This window comes from Drosophila albomicans, chromosome X, assembly GCF_009650485.2.
Source record: "Drosophila albomicans strain 15112-1751.03 chromosome X, ASM965048v2, whole genome shotgun sequence".
Classification (NCBI taxonomy): domain Eukaryota; kingdom Metazoa; phylum Arthropoda; class Insecta; order Diptera; family Drosophilidae; genus Drosophila; species Drosophila albomicans.
In genome coordinates, this window is record NC_047627.2 from 8062688 (window position 1) to 8076572 (window position 13885).

The 13885-nt window shown below is 41.9% G+C and overlaps 4 protein-coding genes across 5 annotated transcripts in view; 1 reads left to right on the plus strand and 3 right to left on the minus strand.

Annotated features, from left to right (window-relative positions):
• The window catches only part of LOC117571166 (protein artichoke), a 57257-nt gene that overhangs the window by 3882 nt on the left and 39490 nt on the right, over positions 1-13885 (minus strand). Inside the window, exons 4-6 of one of the 2 annotated variants that reach the window (XM_052003031.1) lie at positions 2488-5422; positions 824-1302; positions 563-757 (exon numbers count right to left, since the gene is read on the minus strand). In XM_052003031.1, the coding sequence (XP_051858991.1) occupies positions 743-757; positions 824-1302; positions 2488-5422 (3429 nt within the window). In that variant the 3' untranslated portion in view covers positions 563-742. Of the gene's footprint in view, positions 1-562; positions 758-823; positions 1303-2487; positions 5423-13885 lie in introns of those variants that run through there. The other variant, XM_034253197.2, reaches the window with a different exon arrangement.
• On the minus strand, positions 7472-9045 carry LOC117571186 (RNA-binding protein with serine-rich domain 1). Its single transcript, XM_034253227.2, has one exon. The coding sequence runs from the start codon at positions 8915-8917 to the stop codon at positions 7574-7576; it is 1344 nt and encodes a 447-aa protein (XP_034109118.1). The 5' UTR covers positions 8918-9045; the 3' UTR covers positions 7472-7573.
• LOC117571194 (uncharacterized) lies at positions 10690-11497 on the minus strand. Its single transcript, XM_034253239.2, has one exon. The coding sequence runs from the start codon at positions 11379-11381 to the stop codon at positions 10842-10844; it is 540 nt and encodes a 179-aa protein (XP_034109130.2). The 5' UTR covers positions 11382-11497; the 3' UTR covers positions 10690-10841.
• LOC117564856 (uncharacterized) lies at positions 12700-13722 on the plus strand. The gene is made up of 3 exons (XM_034243798.2): positions 12700-12807; positions 12878-13342; positions 13403-13722. The coding sequence occupies exons 1-3, from the start codon at positions 12726-12728 to the stop codon at positions 13630-13632; spliced, it is 777 nt and encodes a 258-aa protein (XP_034099689.2). The 5' UTR covers positions 12700-12725; the 3' UTR covers positions 13633-13722.

A 13885-nucleotide genomic window follows, 5' to 3' on the forward strand; every position in this document is an offset into this window, starting at 1 on the left:
TATTGTCGTTTTTCGCTTCTCTCGCTCTAGCTCTAGCCCTCGCTCAACGTTCACGTCAGGCTACCTCAACGGGCAACGGACAACCTTATACCCAATTCATAAACCTCAATCCCCAATTTCCACGTTCCCCATCACCGTCACCGTCATCATCATCATCATCATCATCATCTTCGTGTCGTTTTATTAAAACTGTCTCTTGCGTGGCCTGCGGCCTTGCGTCCTTTTCACTAACTGGACAGCACAATGGCTAAAGTCTAACTAAAGCTGACTTATTGAGTCTGCTGTTAACTTGTCATTGACGCCAGTAGTTAAAGACATAAATGCTGTTAATTATCAACATTGATAGCATATCAAAAAGACTTTCACTTCAAAAGGAAGCAAACTTGTACATTTTTAAATAAGTTGTTAATATTTAAAAAAAAAATGTTTTATTTATGTTTGCTTATTTGTAAATGCTAACAGAAAATTGTAGTTGTAATTGAATACTTCATCGAGTTTATTGCCCTTTTAAACGGCAACTTTGCCCACTGTGCCTGGCATCTTCTAGTCAATGAGAACCCGGGGCAACGTGAAGCTTAAATTAAATTTTGTATGCACAAAGTTGCGCCAGTTTATCGCCGATCGAACGAATGAACCTTCCCTTCCCCTTCGCCTCCCTCTTCTCTTTTCCTTTCCTTCCCCCTAAGCGTTGATTAAGCGTTTATTAAAGGAAAATTACGGCCCCAACACGACAGGCAACTTGCTACTGCGACTGCGACTGAGACTCGGCATTGGAGTATTTACCATCAAATTACTTTCAAATTTGGGCGGGGCTGAAACTCACCTCATCCGTGGCAGCAAATTGGGCCAGACGTTCGCGTTCTCCTCGCTCCCTGTCCCGCTCGCTGCTCTGATGCAGTCGCTCATAGTCTCTATCGACATCCTGGTCGCGTTCCCAATCGCGATGAATATCATGATGATGACCTTTGGCCTGGTCGCGCTCGGTTGGCCCAGAGCCGAGTCCATCGCCGGTGGCATGGTAAACAATTTCGAATCCAGTGAGACCCAAATGTTCGCGACTCTGCCAGGAGACGACCACCGAATAGGGCTGAATGTCCTGTATGGCCATTTTGGGTATTAATGGGGCATCGCAAAATTGCTGCGGCTCCATGCGGCCAAACACCTTGCCACGCAGCTCCGTTGGGTGTTCGCACCTCAGATAATTAATGTTATCGCCGCCCGTTGGCGATAGCGACCATTTGCGATGATCCCGCAGCCATTCCCACAGCTTTTGCGCATCGCAGCTGCAATGCAGTGGATTCTCTGCAACGCAGAAAAATAATTAAATAAATAAAATACCATTCACATGAAATGACAAAATGTCATCAAATTCATCAAGTAGCCGAACAGAAAAAAAATGACAAAAAATTCAATAAAAACAAACAAAATAATAAATAATAAACATATGTATGTTCAAGAAAATATAGAATTATTGCCAAATAGATTTATATGGATACAAATTACTAATAAAATAAATAAAAATATTAAACTAAAATTAACTAAAATAAAATAGAATTTATAAAAATGCTGAAATAAATAAATGCAAATATATGTTATACAAATTAAATACAAAGAAAAATAATTGAATTAATATAACAATTAGAAAAAAAAAACAAGTAAGAAAGTTACAGTCAAGTGTGCTCGACTGTGAGATACCCGCTACCCATTTTTAATAAGGGCAAAATATTGCGGTATTATTTTCAAAATATACCGAAAATACTAAAAATACTAAAAATATACCAAATAGTATGTTTGGTATATCGATATAGCACACCATTCAAAATATACCATAGACGGCACAATATACCAGATTGTCAACCAAAGCAACTAAGGCCCCCAGTAAGGCGTTTTTGCCCATACAAAAGTATTTCTTTAATAACTTCGACAATTTGTATCTGATCTCAACCAAATTTTCAGGAATCATAACTACTATTGTAATTATAGCTTTAAATTTACGCTTGTTATTCGATTTTTTTGATTTGCGGGGGCGGGAGTGGGCGTGGTAAAAATTTGAAACAAACTTGATATGCGTGCAAACATAACAAATGCTGTCGAAAAAAAATTATAGCTCTATCTCTTATAGTCTCTGAGATCTAGGTGTTCATACGGACAGACGGACAGACACACAGACGGTCAGACGGACATGGCTATATCGTCTCGGCTGTTGACGCTGATCAAGAATATATATAGTTTATAGGGTCGGAGATGCCTCGTTCTACCTGTTACATACATTTCCTGCCGGCACAAAGTTATAATACCCTTCTACCCTATGGGTAGCGGGTATAACAAAATAAAATAAATCGAACGCAAATAAAATATATGAATTCTTAAAAATTGCCCAGGAAAATGTATAATTCATATTAATTAAAAGTAGTTTCTCGAATTAAACTAAATAAATACAATAGAGTAAAATTAGTAAATAAATAATATGATACTATGACAACTCACCTTCTAGCTTGAGCGTACGTAAATTGGTTTCCAACGGCTTCAGCGGATCCAACGGCACCAGCTCGAAGTAATTCTTGCGCAGATCCAGCAGATGCAATTTGCGCAGATAGCGGAAACCATCGTGGGACAACGCCGTCATCCGATTGCCCATTAGCAGCAGCTCCACCAAGCCATGAAGATTGCGGAACGATTTCTTGGAGACGCGATCCAGCTGATTGAAGCTCAAGTCAAGCGTTTGTAACTGCGCCAAATCGCCGCTAAACTCATCGAGATCCTTGAGTGTATTGTGTGAGATATTAAGTAATCGCAGCAAACGCAATCCCTGCAAACGCTCTTTGGGCAGCATCTCCAGCTCGTTAACACTTATGTCCAGAGTCAGCAGATTGGTCAACGACTTGAAGGCACCGGGCGAAATGCGTGTGATGCGATTGTTGATCAAGTGCAGATGTTGCAGCGCCTGGAATGCCTCGAAATCCTTCGAGGTGAGAATGGAGAGATTCGTCTGGCAGATGTACAACTCCTTCAGATACAGATAACGCTCCTCCTTAACCGTATAGATCTTGTTGATGGGATTCCCTGTCAAGTTGAGCCACGACAAACGCGGTATGGAGACATCGGACAAAGCCGAGCTGGGAATTTGCAGAAAGCGATTACTGGACAAGTCAACGCGTTGCAAATTGATCGAATGCCGCAAAAAGTTGGCGGGCAGCGACAACAACAGATTCCCACTGAGATCCACATTATCGAGTTGCGTGAGGTTCACCGCATTGAAGCCACTTAACGAGTTGATCTTGTTGTCACGCAAAATGAGCTGACGCAAATTGAGTGTGCCACTTAGCTTGAAGAAGTCAATAGAGATCAGTTGATTGCGCGCCAAATCCAAGGTCTCCAATGTACTCAAATTGTACAGAGCAATGTGCGGGAATTCGACGAGATTATTGCGGCACAAACGCAATTCCTTGAACACATTTAAGCCGCTGAAAATGTTGCGATTCATTTCGGTCAATTGATTGTCACACAAATCGATGCGCACGAGGTTTGTATTCTTGGCAAAGAGTTGGTCCGGAATGCTCGTCAGACTGCAGTTGGCCATAGACAACTGTTGCAGCGAGCGCAGCTTGTCGAACATGCCCGACATGATGCCACCCATGGTGCCGCCCATGCCCACATGACTGAAGTTGTTGTGCGATAAATGCAAACGCCGCAAACTCTGTACATCCAGTTTCTGTATGTCCGCCGGATTCAGTTGATTGCGCTCTAGATTCAATTCGTTCAGGTTCTGCAGCGATTTAAACGTGTGTAGTTCGAGTTTACGCAGCGAAGTATTGCGCAAATTGAGCGTGATCAACGGGAGTTCCTCCAGAAAGATGTCACGCGTTAATTGCACAAGCGGATTGTGGGACAAGTCCAGTGATTTAAGTTGCTTTAGGCGACTGAACGCATAACCCTCAATGGCCTCGATGTGATTGTGTGCCAGACTCAGCTCCTCAAGGTTCTGCAGGGCCGCAAAGTAATCGCGACGCAATTGTCGCAATTGATTTCCGCTCAGGTCGAGAAACTTCAAAGCCCCCAGACTGGCAAACGTGTCCTTCTCAATCTCACGAATGAGATTGTTGCTCAGGTACAGCCTGCCCAGCTGTGGGGTGTCCACGAACAGCGATCGATCGATCTTCAGCAGCTTATTGTCGCGCAGCCACATGATTTGTATGCGTTGCTGCTGTCGAAACGTGCGCTGATGTATCTTGTTCAGATAGTTCGACTCCAATTGAATCGATAGAAGGGAAGAGTTCTGCTCCGGGAAGATGTCCTCCAGCACGGTCAATTGATTGTCTTGCAGATTAATGTGCTGCATGTTGCGCAACGTGTGAAATGCTCCTGGTTCAATGTCCTCGATGTTGTTCTTCTGGATGTGCAGCTCCTGCAGCGAAGGCAACGGCTCAAAGACGCCTTTACGCACCCGGCGTATGCGATTGTTGTGCAATCGCACCTCACGCAACTGCTCCAGCTTGCGAAACATGCCAATCTCCAGATCCTGTATCTCATTGTTGTCCAGCGACAGCGACGAGAGCTTGATGCACTTGTCGAACAGCGTGACGGGCACCAAGGGAATGAAATTCGAGCGCAAATACAAATGATCCAGATTAGCCAACGTGCTAAACACATTCGGATCGATGTGTGCAATGCCATTCGACTCCAAATAGATGACATCGACCAGCGTCGAGTTGGTGAACGCATCCGCCGGCAACTCGAGTATATTGTTCTCGGAGAGAAACACCTCACGCAACTGCGGCAAATTGGAGAAAACGCCGCTGATGGCGTGAATGTGATTGTGACTCAAGTCCACCGTCTGCAGTCGCTTGTTCTTATCGAAGACCTTGGGATCGAGTGCAATGATGCGATTGTGTGACATATCCAATGACATCAGCTCTTTGAGACTCTTGAATGCCTCCGGCTGCACCAGTTCAATTTGATTCGCATAGAATGAGAGCGTTTGCAGTTGGGGAAAGGCGCGAAAGCAATCGTGCACAATCTCGCTGAATTGATTCGAACTCAAGTCGAGTAAAATGAGGGAAGGCAACTGCAATGCCGCTGCTGTGGCCACCGCAGCCGAAGCATTGTTCGTGGCCAGCTGTATGTCGCCATAGAAGGTGGAGATCTTGTTGTTCGACAATCGGAGTATACGCAAATGTCCGAGTTTGCGCAATGCGAGCATGGGAAAGGTGCGCAGTCCGTTCTCGGAGACATCGATCTCTTGCATGCAGTCCTCGAGGCCGGTGAAACCATTCTCTGGTATGCTCTGCAGACGATTGCCTTTGATGTTCAGCTTGGACACGCGCAGGCCATAGAAACTGTAGTCGTCGATGCGCACGATCTCGTTGTAGTCAAAGTCCAGAGCAGTCAGCTTTTGCAAGGAGCTCAGGGCACGTGACGGCAGCTGCAAGAAAGTGGGAGTACACGTATTAGTATGTGACAATTGCTGACTACTATGACACTTCCTCGGAGAGGAATTGCCTTAAAACATCAGTTTTTTACTTTATTTGCTCGTTGATTGTAATTAATGCCAGCGTCAACAATTGTGTAATTGTGTGCTCGAAAAAATAAATATACGCATCACTCTGCGGTTGCATCATTATGCAATATTGCATTTAAACAGAGCACTTCTTCCGCACCTACACCCTGTTACTAACAATTAGTAGTTAAGTTGTATGTATGTGCATATTGCCTAAAATACATACATAAATGTATATATATATGTATGTTGTCCTCTTCAAGCACACAAACAAATTTTTCATTCTTTTGCCAAGTTGTTGACTTTGTTTTGGGGGGCAGAGCAACAGCACTTGAACCAGCTATACATTGTCTATCAAAGCTCTTGCATTCTTTCTGCTCTTCCCACACATAAAACACAATTGTTATTGTTGAATGACCAGATTAAACAAAATATTTCGGAGTTCCCTGAGATACCTACCCCTAGCCAATTGCTCACAAAAGTTAAAATAAACAACACAAAAAACGCGTTGAAATAGCTAAAAAAAAATTAAGTGTCTAAAAATAAGGAAATTTAATTCCGAGCTAAGAATATTATAAATAAATGTAATAACAAGAAATATTTAAATAATCTATTTAAACATTCTGTACAGGCAGAATACAGGGAATCTCTTAGCTAATCATTTTTCGTTGTTCTGCATTTATTGCTTTATTTGTACACCTGTTTCGGTCTGCATTACCTGCTGCCTGGCCATAAAATATTTAAATTCTTTTTGATAGCAATTAATTGAAAAGTTCGTACATTTTTCATGCATTCTACTAAAATGGTTCAAGCACAACAATTACAACTACAGCGACAACCAAATTGCAGAACAATAAATTGTGACGAAAGCTTCAGACCCTTTCCCTACTCTCTCTCTCTTGCTTTCTCTAGGAACAATAGAACACTGTCAAATGAAAGCAGCAATGCAACACAACTCGCTTCGTGAATTTGCAGTTGTTTACATATTTTTTCATATATTTCACATGCAGTTCATAAACTGAATTCACACAAAAATTCAATAAAATGGGATAAAAGCGGAACGCTACAATAAAAAACAAGTAAGAAAGTTACAGTTGAGTGTGCTCGACTGTGAGATACCCGCTACCCATTTTGAATAAAAGCAAAATATTGCGGTATTTTTTTCAAAATATACCGAAAATGCAAAAATACTAAAAATATACCAAATGGTATTTTTGTTATATCGATATAGTACCACATTCAAAATATACCATAGACGGCATAATATACCAGATTGTCCGCCAAAGCAACTAAGACCCCTAGTAAGTAGGCGTTTTTGCTCATACAAAAGTATTTTTTTAATAACTTCCACAATTTTTATCTGATCGCAACCAAATTTTCAGGAATCATAACTACTATAGTAGTTATTATATATACCAAAATTCGCAACTCTAGCTTTAAAATTACGCTTGTTATTCGATTTTTTTGATTTGCGAGGGCGGAAGTGGGCGTGGCAAAAATTTGAAACAAACTTGATCTGCGTGCAAACATAACAAATGCTGTCGAAAAAAAATTATAGCTCTATCTCTTATAGTCTCTGAGATCTAGGTGTTCATACGGACGGACGGACAGACACACAGACACACAGACGGACAGACGGACAGACGGACATGGCTATATCGTCTCGGCTGTTGACGCTGATCAAGAATATATATACTTTATAGGGTCGGAGATGCCTCCTTCTACCTGTTACATACATTTCCTGCCGGCACAAAGTTATAATACCCTTCTACCCTATGGGTAGCGGGTATAATAATGCTGTCATTCAGTTGTTGCCCTTTTTGACAACTCTCAACAAAAAACAAAACAGAAAGGGATGACAACTTGCCAAAGATTTTTGAGAACTTATTGAAAACACATCGCAATAATTAATGTGGGTGCGACCTGGCAACAATTGCTTAATTGTAACTCTAAAACTTGAAATGAAATTAGCTTAGTTTCATTTGAAGACATTATGTTCCTGCTTAGGTTTTATTTTGTAGAAATTTCAGTCTTTAGCATTTGGTTATTTGGTTCATAGTCGCATTTTGTTTCTGTTTAATAGCGATAATTTGTGTACGGCGAGGGCCTACGTCGGCGCAACGACAAATTCAACTTTCGGGCTTGAAATGGGACGACAAGAATTTGCTTGCCATCGATCTTGCCGCCGTTCATGTGGCGGCGAGCACGCGCACAATCCCTAGGATTTTGGAACTCGCAAAATGCATAGCCACGTCCGGTCTTCCTATTGAAGCCTTGTCCGTAATTCTCGATGGGAAAATCGACATTGGTCAGCGGGCCAAAGCTGCCGAAGATTTCCACGATATGTGCCTTGGTCACCTGCGGACTCAGTCCCTTGATGTACAGACGCACCTTGCGCAATTGCTGCTCATTGGGGTGATAATTATTCCTGCCATTATTCGAAAAGGGCGAGCGTCTATAGCGAGATCTGCCACGATGCGAACGTTGTGACATCGAACGGCTCGATGTCGAGCTTCTCTCTCGCTCACGATCACGATCACGGTCTCGATAACGATCTCCTTTGCGGTCTTTGTCTCTCGGTTTCTCAGTGCCCTGTGCTGCTGAACTGCGTTCCATCATGTTCATAGCTCGCTCCTTGAAGACCTCGGACTTTAACTTAACCTCATCTAACTTCACTACTTTCACTGCCTGCTCTTGATCCTTTGCATTGGAGTCCTCCTGCTCCTTGGCTGGCTGATCGCTGCCATCTGCGTCAGTTAGCGACTTGCAACTGGAGACCGCATGGGAAATGATGCGATGCTTGTTCTCCTGCGATGAGCGACGACTCGACTTGTTTTCATGGTGACGGTGACTGCTCGACTTCCTCTGCTGCTGCTGCTTTTCGCCGTCAACTGGCGAAATGCTACGATGCTTGTTATCCTGCGATGAGTGACTACTCGACTTGTGTCCATGGTGACGATGACTGCTCGACTTCCTCTGCTTCTGCTGCTTTTCGCCGTCAACTGGCGACCAAATCTCAAATGTTGGCTGCTTTGGCGATGCTGCCAATTCCGCTGATGGAGCTGGCACTGGCAACGGCATTGACAACGCTGGAGTTCGCGAGGCGGACGCTTTGCGACTCTGCTTCGCCAAAGATTTCGACTTGATTTTCGACTTTTGACGTTGGCGCTTCTTCTTCTTCTTGCGCTCGACATCACTTGACGAGAATGATGAGCTGCTGGCGGAGGAACCAGAGGATCGGCTCGATGAATCGCTGCTGCTGGAATCGCTTTCGCTGTCGCCAGAGCTGGATGAAAAGTAGCGTTTCGACTTCTTCCTCTTGGGCGCCCTTGAAGCACTCGACTTGGCGGAGAGATGCTCGCCCTTGTCTTTCTTTTCCGGCTTGACCTTGTCTTCTTTATTCAACACAGTTCGCGGCATTTTCACGAAAATTATTTTGGTTTTTTAATTTTACGAAAATCAAATGCTTTGGTGACTGACGAGCAACTGTGAGACGTTAAATGCCAACTGAATAGACTGCGAGCTTTGATGAGTAAAACGCAATGCCTACTGCTTTTTTCAACATTTGTTGACAGTTGGAAGCAATCGCCAAAACTTCTAATAAATGTCATCCTTAAATCACATGCTATACTGACCCTTTCGTTTTAAGATGCAACCATGTGTATGTTAGAGACGGTAAATGCAGAAATCGATAAGAATCAGTGTTGGATATCGATAGTCGTAATAAGACTAGAATCAATTTATCGCGTTAAAAAAATCTAGATTTCCATTTATATTATAAAATTAAATTCATATTATTTATATATATGTTGGTATGTATATAAAAAAACCGTGTTTGCTATCGATCACTAGACGTGATGAAAATGGAGTCAATTAATCGCGTTAAAAAAAGTTAGTTTTGAATTTTTGTTTACAATTATATATTTAATCAAATTTATCTATTTATAAATATTATGCGCAGATCAAAAACACTTTAATCATTTATACAAATAATACATTTTGAGATAGGGAATTCGGCTCTTGTTCAATATACATATGAAAGGAGTAGAGAGAGTTGAAAAATCATCATTACTAACGGTAGATTCCAAGCTTTGAATATTGACGATATTAGCGTACGCAACGATTAAATTTACATTAATAATAATTATAGTGTATTTAGCTTAAAATTGATGACAAGGTTTGCAAAATTACTATCTGTAATATCAGAACACGAAATTGCCATTGCATGAATGAGTTTTGGCTTTTCAATTCCCATTGCATTACAACTGCTGCAAACTGGGCGAGGCTGAGGAGGCAGCAGGTGGCTGTGGAACGATGATTGGACATTATAAATGGTGGAGGGTGAGAGTCCGAAGTCGTGGAGCCTGGAGTCCAGAGTCTGGGGATGTGCCGTGTGACATGGGCCAGCGAATTACGGCCTTTTAATTAATGTACTGACATTGCAATTTATGGCAGTCGATTTTAATTTATTGAACATTTGGCGATGTCGCACCGCCGTTTTTGGTTCTCGACAGTGCCGCTGCTTTCTACTTGGCGCCCTGGTGTAAATTTATGGCCAAGTCATGCGAGGCTGCAAAATGGAAAATATCGGATGGGATTGAAGAGGGGCGAGAACAACAACAACGGACAGAGAAATCGCCTGCGATAAAATTATATTTATTTTTATTGTCGGCAAACAATATGAAATATTTGTGCATATTTGGAATTTGTTGTCAGCCTTAGATGACACGCCCATTAGTGCATCATCAGGTGATTCACCTGTCATTGATGTGATAAGAAGCCAGCGTGACTCCTAAGAAGAATATACAACATTCATAATAAGCATAGCCAAAGATTTTAAAACTAAGTCTTGGTCTTGCTATGAATGTTTTTTTTTAGTTGTGGATGCCTTTTTGCCTAAATGAAATGAAAAAATATTGTTGAGAAAAAACCAATCATCATCTACAATCGAACAACTAGTTAAGTTGGCTGCGCTTAATCGATAAGTGTTCAGAGTTGCCTAACCACAAAAAAGCATTATATATATTTATCAACTCTGATTAAGCAGTTTAAATATGTAAAATAATATATTTTTAATTTTCTCTGCGTATGAATATTATTTTTAAACGTCTCTTTCAATTTTACTATTCTAGTGTTGTAAAATGTGCCTTTAAAGCACGTAATTTTTATCGATAGTCGATATATCAAGCAAGTTTTGTTATAAAATGTATTTTTTATTGACTTTAAACGAAATATAGAAAAATTTTGCTGAAGAATTATAAACTATGAAAAAAAAAAGATTCTTATATACTAAAAGTTGCATTCGGTCGTCTAGATTGCCGGTTGATCGCATTTGTCGCTGCCCTTAAACCTTGTTGATGACGATGATGTCCTTGTCCTTCTTGGGGCCACGGCACACCCAGTCAGCGGTGCGTGTCAACTGAAGGTCTGGACGCCTCTTGTTGCGGCAGTTGCGCTCCCGAGCACTGCAATCGCTGATCCACTCGCTGCGACCACTCTTTGTGCGCCAGCAGCTGTTGGGCTTCTGGCGTCTGCAGTTGGCAATCGCACAGCCTCTGGTGGGGCGAACGGTGCGACGACGACGAATTGCCGCACAGCGAGCACTGCCAGTGTTGCCCTTGACACGGCCGCAGCGAGCGAGCGATGTCTGGCGCAGCTGGGGCAGGCCGAGATCCCTCAAGGAGCAGTTGCGTTGGCGCAGCTCGCAGGCACGCAGCTTGGTGCAGATGTTAGTCCTGGCATTGCGTATGCAGACTGTGCCCCGGCCAGCCAAATCCTTGCGAGTGCAACGTCCTGCACAAGGTGGTGTCGTTGGCTTCTTGCTCGCCTCGGCGATGGCCACAAGGGCGACGAGTAGTAAACAACAAGTGGTAAGCTTGAACATGATTGCTTCTTCGCTTTTTTCGGACTGACTTGAGTGGATCTGTAGCTGTAGCTGTTGCTGTTGCTCTAGCTGTTGCTGTTGCTGTTTGCAGTTGCTGCTGATGATGATTACTGAGAATTGCGATTGGGTATTTATACTCGCAACGAGTGACGGGTGCCACATTGTTTTTGTGTGGCATATGTTTTGCATGGGTCAACAATTGAATATGCTCGCATTCATTCGACGCATTCATGTATTTACTCATTCATTCATTCTGTGCGAATTCGAGTTTAGTTCGTAAACATCGCAACTGAGCAATTGTTGTTGTTTACATGATTATTCCTAATGGATTTGGGGCACTGCAACTGCTCCAACATCTTGCCTTCAAATGACCCCCAAAAATTCTCATGGGAAGATATAATTTAGTAGTAGTATTTCTTTATTGCACTACTTTCTACTTTAAAATAGATTTCTAGTTGTTCAACTTTATAATAATTTTTGTAACGAATTAATGTGAATTTATAACTAACTTAACTTCTGTAGTGTTTAATATTTGATCTATGGTATTTCAAACACAAATATCGGTTCTGTTAATTACTCCTATTTTTTTTTTTTTTTTTATCGTATTTAAATCAATATTTTCCCAAATTTTGATTATGAATTTTATAAGTTTTATGCATAACAGCAAAAGATCTCTTTTTAACATACAAAGTGTTCCTTAAATTACAATTGAAATATTTATATTGCATTCATAAATTTACATTTCTAATCAATTTATTTTTAAGAATTTGTAATTTATATGTGCCTTTTACGCTTAGAAGTCGTTTTTTTTCATTAAATTACAAACTCAAATGTTTATCTTAGAATTTAAATTCATACTCTTTTATAGCATAACGTTCCAAAATTTAATTTAACTGTATTTATGAAATTAACTTTCAAGCAAGTGCAATTTATTTATGTATTTTATATTTGAATATTCCTTTCGTTAAAAGCTAAGTCTTCTAAATAAGTGTGAAAGTCATAACCTTTCATAACTTTACTTTTTCTTTCTACAGTTAGTGGAAAGTATCTCATTGTGATTTTCTAAGGTAGAAGTGTATTAAATGGGAAAATAACTATGCATTTGAAGTCATCTTTAAATCTTGTTTCATTTCGCCCTGGAAATTACTCTGGTAATTTCCCGAAAAATGCAAGTGACGCCTAAGCAGCTTCATTTTTTGGGGGAAATTTAGTCAAGGTCAATGCCCCGTTTTGACGTAATCAAAAAGACGTAACAAAAGTGGCGCGTGCCAAGCAAGAATGTGGCAAGTGCTATTGAAACTGCTGTTTTCCAGCTGAAGCAGCTCTTTTGTTACCGCTTAATGGATGATGAGCTATAAAACCAACGCAACTTGTTGTGGGGGCAACAACAAGTGTTTGAACAACATGCAGTTGACCACGTTAACAGGTGAAGCAGACTCCTTATTGACTACACTCCACACTCCAACTCAAGTGCATTTTCTTCTCTCTTGTTGCAGGCAATATGCTCGCCTTGATGCTCCTTTTCACGGTGGTCGCAACGCACACCACGACGACCACGAGAGCACCACCGGAATTGATCACCATTCTGCCACCGCATTGGCCCATCTGCCGCTTGCCTCCGGTGTGTGTGGCACGGAGTCCTCGAGTCTGTGGCCGCACCTCGGATGGCATGTGTCGTCGCTTTGCCAACATCTGTGAGCTGCTCGAGGCGAATCGTAGCGAGCCGTTGGGCTCTAGGACATGGAGACATGCGCCCGCCAAGGATTGTCGCCGTGTGCGTGAGATTGGAGCTCAACATGAGTATTGGTGCTACGAGGATTGCCCGAGCGCTGCAGTCAACTGTCCACGCACCTCAGCCGATGCGGAGATCTGTGTGCGATCGCGCAATCAGCAGGTCTGCAAGGTGGTGGCCAATCGCTGTCAGCTGCTGAACAACAATTGCTTCTCGCGGCCACGTCACAGTAAGTGCAAGTGTGGGAACGTGAATGAACTTTCACTAAGTAATGTTTGCTTTTCTGCAGACTGGGAACAGACGGATAAACGTCGTTGTGATCGTATGCAGCTGGGCGACAAACCGCATGCCTGTCGTGCCTTGCCCCAAATTGTGGTGACGCCAGCAACAACAACGGAGTCCACCACAACTTCTACAACCTCTACAACATCCACAACAACAACAACGACGACGACGACTCAGCGGCCGACGACTTCAGAGCCGCCGAAGGATAATCGCACAACTACAGTCAGATCCTAGATTTTTAGACTGCTTTTTCCCATTGTGTTTTTTTTTTTTTTGGCATAAATCAATTTTCATAATAAACTGAAAATGTAACAGATTATCGTAGATCCTTAGATTGCATTTCGCATATGCTTTGCGTAAATCAATTTTCATAATAAACTGAAAATTCAACACAATATTCAGTATATTTTCTGCGTTTCTTTTTTTTTTTTGGCAAGCTTTCGTCGGTCGGCAATATTTACACACTTTAATTGCAGCTCTGTCTGCT

What these genes read in the sequence shown, in the direction of transcription:
- LOC117564856 (XM_034243798.2), top strand. Translation starts at nt 12,726, where the DNA reads ATGATGAGCTATAAAACCAACGCAACTTGTTGTGGGGGCAACAACAAG. An exon ending in GCAGTTGACCACGTTAACAG is followed by an intron (nt 12,808 to 12,877) that starts GTGAAGCAGACT and finishes CTCTTGTTGCAG; the next exon opens with GCAATATGCTCGCCTTGATG. An exon ending in CTTCTCGCGGCCACGTCACA is followed by an intron (nt 13,343 to 13,402) that starts GTAAGTGCAAGT and finishes GCTTTTCTGCAG; the next exon opens with ACTGGGAACAGACGGATAAA.
- LOC117571186 (XM_034253227.2), bottom strand. Translation starts at nt 8,917, where the DNA reads ATGCCGCGAACTGTGTTGAATAAAGAAGACAAGGTCAAGCCGGAAAAG.
- LOC117571194 (XM_034253239.2), bottom strand. Translation starts at nt 11,381, where the DNA reads ATGTTCAAGCTTACCACTTGTTGTTTACTACTCGTCGCCCTTGTGGCC.